The following is a 6,000-nucleotide window of genomic DNA, read 5'->3' as shown; positions in this document are numbered from 1 at the left end:
CCACCCCATGCTCTGAGTGTCACAAGCCTGTTTGCCAGCAGCTGAGAGTGGATGACAGGGGATGGGTCACTCTGTGATTGACTGTGCTGTTCATTCCCTCTGAGGCACCTGGAATTGGCCACTGTAGGAAGACAGGACCAATTGGTCTGATCCAATATGGCCGTTCTTTTGTAAATACATGATAAGAACCATAACAGGTGTTTTTTAAAGGGAAGAGACAATAAAACATTTCTCCTTGGCTCTGAAAGTTAGAATCCAAATGTGCTCTGAAGAAGACATTAGTCCTATATGGTATGGGTGTGAGCTACATCAGAGACAAATGGGTGAAATCCTAGCTCCATTGAAGTCAATGGCAATGCTCCCATTGAGTTCAATGGGGCCAGGATGTTCAACCAGACTCTCTGTTTCTGCATTCTAAAACTCAAAGTCAGCCAGGACGCTCCAGGTGATAGTTTTGTAATTCAGGGGGCTGGTGGCAGACTGTTCTCAGAAAGGGGGCGCTCAGCCCTGGAATGTACCCCTCTGTTGGTCTAGTACAGGGCTTGGCAACGTTGGCAAGCGGCTCGCCAGGGTAAGCACCCTGGCGGGCCGGGCCAGTTTATTTACCTGCTGACGCGGCAGGTTCGGCCAATCGCGGCCCCCACTGGCCGAGGTTCGCCGTCCCGGGCCAATGGGGGCGGTGAGAAGCGGCGTGGGCGAGAGATGTGCTGGCCGCGGCTTCCCGCTGCCCCCATTGGCCCGGGACGGCGAACCGCGGCCAGTGGGGGCCGTGATCGGCCGAACCTGCCGCGTCAGCAGGTAAATAAACTGGCCCGGCCTGCCAGGGTGCTTACCCTGGCGAGCCGCGTGCCAAACGTTGCCGAACCCTGGTCTAGTAGAACACAAGTGTGCTAGCTATCAGGTCAGGCTGCAAGGCCTGCTCTATACCCTCTCTGAGATTTTCAAATCTGCCTAAGGGATTGAGAGACACAGCCCATTAATTTTAATGTGAGTTGTGCATCTAAATCCCCAAGGCTGCTTTGAAAATCTTTATCTCCGGCTTTGTCCTGGTGAGGTGAGCGCCAATTTGGGCGGGTGGTGTTCCACGATGACTCTGTATCGCTTTAGGGTTTAATGTGATGGAATATTCTGTACATGTGCCCAGTAGTGCTGATAGGTGCATTTAGCATATTGCAATTAAGTTACTAAATAAACAAAAACACGGATTGGAGAAAGTGACTCAGAAATGTTCAATTTCTTTATCCGGCCAATTCCTACCAGAGTTTAGTTAATTATGTTTCTTTTATATATTGGAAGGAAAAGACATAGCAGGCCGCAGTCATCCCTGGCATAACTCTACTGGCTTCAGTGGAGTTACACCACAGGTGAGTTTGGCCCAGCATGCTTGTGATTAGATATGTGGAGGCTGTGTTATTCTGATCCTGCAGTCCTCACTCAGGCAAAACTCCCATTCACATCGCTGGGAGTTTTGCTCAGGTGAGAGTGGGAGGATTGGGACTATTAGCCAGTGGATTAACTATCAATAAACGTTCATTGCCTAAGAATCCCTGCCTTGTGTTACATGAACTCCCAGCTCCCTTTGCCTATTCCATTTGGTTTCAAAGTGAGGTGCGATACTATGGAATTTCATTAACTACAGTAGCTAGTTGCACTTCAGTATTTTTCATAGTAGCACCCAACAGTCCAGTGGTTAAATATCTCAAAAACATATACAAGGTAAGGATCCTTAATACAAAATATAGTTTATGGCAAGGAATGAGATTTCAGTGGCCTGGTTATCTACACTTGCCACAAATATTGTCCAGTGACGACCTAAAGTTAATGACCATGTGATATGAAGTAATAAATAGAAACTTCATCTGAAGAACTGAAATCTGAATGACAATCTGGACTGTGCCCAGTGGGAATTATTATGGACAAGTGAATCAGTAGAAGACACACAATGATGGAAATGGGAGTCCAAGCCTTGGTACCTATGGTACCAAGAGAAATGGAGTTTGATATTTATGAGTATTTATAGAGGAATGAATTAAGCCTAGATGAGGAGTGACCCTCATCATGATTAAGGATGGGCCCAGACCAGAAAGCTTAGATCCAGAGCTGAGAAATTCAGACGTGCTGGGATCTGAAATTTTGATTTGGTCTGTCCTAGAGCATGGTGCAAGCCATGAAGATTGCATTTTAATCCCAAAGCTTGGAGTGTTTGGATTCAGGAAGTTTGGTTCAGGCCCATCCCTAGCCATGGTGTTTGCAGTGAGTGCCATGGTGATGAAATGGAGGATGAAAATGTTGCTCTGTGAGACCAAGATCCCTGGATCCCCTTTCAATCTACTCCTGAGATTCCCTTGGGAAATGTTTTACTGCTTCAGTATGCTTCCACCTAGCTAGCAAAGGTTTTCTTTCTATAAGTTCAAGGAAAAAATATACTTGCTAAGAAAATGCCAAATATGTTGCTTCACACCAGTATAGTCATGGGGTAAATATTCTCTATGGAAAGCACAGAGAATATGTCTCATGCTCCCACCAATTCAGCTGGTCATGTAACTGCTCACATGAAACCCACCCTATTTGGCACTTGTCTCATTTAAATCACATAGTCAGTGCTGCCAAAAGAGGTCAATAGGATGCTTAATAGACATAGAAAGAATCTGCCAGTCAGCCAATCCATCCATGTGCTGGCCCACTTGGTAACATGCACCAAGATAGGCCATGCTGGTGGACTCCAAATGGGTCACTTGCTTGTTTTGTTCAATGTGACAATCTCAGAATTCAGGATAAACTTTTTTATAGAACTATCCTGAAGAGTAAAAAAATGAGTGAATAAGTGATGTGATTCTGGGCACTGAAATTTTAGGAAAGATGGAATTTAAAATGAGAGCCAAAGAAGCCTTCACATTCTAGCCCAAGGGTTAGGTTAGTGAGAAATAGCATTGTGGTTTTGTTTGTGTTATGCCTATTCTGGTGAGTAGTCGAGCTCATCATTTGCAATCAGGGCCTCGAAGTTCTGTTTGTGTTTGCCTTTGCTTTTCGATTTGCTACTCGTCCGACTGCTTTCCTTTGCCGCCGCCATCTGCTGGTAAGAGAAACCTTTGTCTTCTGAAGGCCCCCAGTCCTGGTAGTTGTCACTCTCATTAGCGTAGGAAAAGCCTTCTTCGACTGAGAACGGGTCAACATCCACATCGTAGCGCTGGTATGTGCTCTGATGAAGGACCTCTTCCCGGGCGCTGATCTCAAGTGTGCTGTTCCACATGCCGTAGCCAAAGTAAATGAGCAAGCCTGAGAGGGAGGTGGGGGGAGACATTGAGGGGTACAACTGTTAACTATCTGAGAAAGGAAACACTTTGGAATAAAAAAATGGCATGGTCTGTTAGTCAAAGATTAAACAGTTGAACACAATGATCTTATAAAATCGATACGGTGATGTTACAGCACAGCTGTTTGTCTCTCTATTAGCTATATGGAATACATATATTTTAGAGTGGCGGGAAGAGAAGAATAAGAAATACGGCATAGTTGTAAAGACAGTTACTGGAGTTAGGCACCATTGCTCCCAGCTGGGATATATGGGTCACATATTTGGGCCAGATCCCCAGCTAGTGTAAATCAGTCTACCTGAAGGGACGTCATTGAAGTCAATGGAATTACACTGATTTGCACCAGCTGAGGATCTCGTCTATGCAATATCAGACCTTCAAAATCATGAGATCGGTTTATAAATCATCATGAGATTTTAAAATAATACAATTTGGATTCTTTTCATTTGCCTTCTGGTTTTTGAACCTTTGGGGTTCACGTTTTCAAGTTTCTCTCTGCAAACACAAGGGCTAGAACTATACTTATGGTTTTAAATGCAAGGTGAAATTCTCACATAAACACATGACTCCAGGATCTGGGACTTGAAGAAAAACATCAAATATCATTAGACTCACGATAAAATCCCCAAACTGCATTTTCATACCTTTCTCCTCCTCAACTACCATTTCTCTTCAGTCTGTTCGGTGTTCCCTACATTCCCACTCTCTCTCTCATACCGTTCGTTGCACAGAGCCAATGTGTTTCACAGTCATAAGGTTAAATATGTTTGATGCTAAAATGATACAGAAATCCTGCCCTCCTGTTGCTGTTAGTTTCTTTTCAAGCTTTTCTTTCTCACTCTCTTCTCATGTGACAGTACACAATCTCTCCCTCCCACCTACCAGGAATGTTTTTTTCCAGAAGCCAAGGTATATGGAGATGTAAGATCCTTAATTGGTAATGGATTCAAGAATCCATCTACTCCAGATGTGTTCCTGCAGGAATTTCATGGGCTCGGGTCTGTCTCAGCTCTGGCAGTGGTTGACATCATCATGTGAGATAACAGAGAATTCACACACCACTACTGCAAGTCTCACACAACAGCAAAGGTAAAACAAACTGTACCCACTTCAGCTCTTTACCACAGAAGCTGCAGGGGAAATAATTAAATTTAAGAGAAGCTTCCTTTAGTAATTGCCTGTGGCTGGTAACTGAACTGATGCCATGTAAGCCACAGGGGAAAGTTAATTAAACCTAGCAGACTTTGTTGCTGTTTTGAAGTCACCCTTGATTTAAAGCTGCAGGAGGAAGTCATTATATTTGACTGGAGCCGCAGCTTCTTAAGTGACAGCGTACAGTGTATGGCTATTTCTCCTGAGAGTCAACAAACATTTGTGTGTGTGACCTCCAGCCTCAAAATCATGTGTAGCAGCTACTGCAAACGAGCTATATTTTGTAAAACAGGCTCCTCCGAGATAGACGTCTCATGCTCCAGGGTGTGAACTGCCTGCAAAGGTCAGGAATAAACGATCTCCCATGAACAACTGAATATGATCACAGTATTTCTGAAGCAACTGGATGTTGGCCACTGCCAGAAGTAAAGTACAGTAGACAGGGCCGGTTCCAGGCACCAGCCGAGCAAGCTTGTGCTTGGGGCGGCAGCTTGTAGGAGGTGGCATTCTGCCCAATCCTAGGGCGGCACGGCTGCTTTTTGGTTTTTTTTGTGTTGTTACGCTCCAGCCGCCCTGTAGGGGACAGTGGCGCCGAGGACAGGAGCGCCCTGCAGCAAGCCTGGCAGGGCAGCCCGCATCCTTCCCTCCCAGCCAACCGGAGCGGTGCAGAGCCCTCCCGGCAGGCGGCGGGGCGGGAGGGCACGCGTGGCAGTGCCCCGCTGAAGTCCTGGCCGCCCCCCTTCTCTCTCTCTCCCTCCCGCTCCCTCCCCCTACCCCCTGCACCCTGGCTCCGGCCGCGCTGCAGGTTTGTGGGGTTTTTTTTTTTTTTTTCGCTTTGCCGTTCTGGCTGCCCTGTTTTTTTTTTGGTTTTTGCTTGGGGCGGCCAAAAAGCCAGAGCTGGCCCTGACAGTAGAGTAGAGGATTGCCAATCATAAGTGTTCAAAAACAAGGAGTCAGGTCCACAAAAAAGGAAAAGAGAAGAAATCATACGATTGACAAACATCACTAGACTTAAAAAATAATAATTTGGGGGTTCTTTTTATTTGCCTTTTACCTTATAATTTTTGAATCTTTAGGTGTCATATTTTCAAGCTTTTCTCTGCAACTCAGGCTAGAATCATAAGTCTTGTGATATTTGGTGTTCCTGGAGTCAGGTGATTATGTGAAAAGCTCAGTTTTCACTTAAAAAAAAGAAAGTTTTTAGCCATGACTGTGGAGGGAAGCTTAAAAATGTGAACCCTAAAGGCTCCAGCACTAACAGCAGGGGTGAAAGTAATAATAAATTCTTACTGGTACGGGGGCTGGCACTTTGGGTGGAAGGGGCGGGGCCTTGGGCAGAAGGGGCGGGGCTGGGGGGGTCAGCCTCCCCCAGCCAGCCCATCCGAGCTGCCCGGGGCTCCGGCCACTGCCACGGTGGCGGTGGCCAGGAGCCCTGGGCCCTTTTAAATCGCCAGCCCCGGGGCAGCTGCCCCTTTTACTCCTCCCCCATTGGTGGCCCTGCTGGTAGGGTCCCTACCGGCAGGGCTGCCGACAG

The 6,000-nt window shown here is 46.5% G+C and overlaps 1 protein-coding gene across 1 annotated transcript in view; it reads right to left on the bottom strand.

The window, feature by feature from the left end:
- Positions 1 to 1,276: 1,276 nt before the first annotated feature.
- The window catches only part of SLC7A14 (solute carrier family 7 member 14), a 70,330-nt gene continuing 65,606 nt past the window's right edge, over positions 1,277 to 6,000 (bottom strand). Inside the window, exon 8 of the mRNA XM_005299250.5 lies at positions 1,277 to 3,276. Coding sequence (XP_005299307.2) covers positions 2,954 to 3,276 — 323 coding nt within the window. The 3' untranslated portion in view covers positions 1,277 to 2,953. The remainder of the gene's footprint in view (positions 3,277 to 6,000) is intronic.

The sequence above is a fragment of the Chrysemys picta genome, chromosome 9 (genome assembly GCF_011386835.1).
Source record: "Chrysemys picta bellii isolate R12L10 chromosome 9, ASM1138683v2, whole genome shotgun sequence".
Classification (NCBI taxonomy): Eukaryota; Metazoa; Chordata; order Testudines; family Emydidae; genus Chrysemys; species Chrysemys picta.
This window is presented reverse-complemented; position numbering and strand designations above follow the sequence as displayed.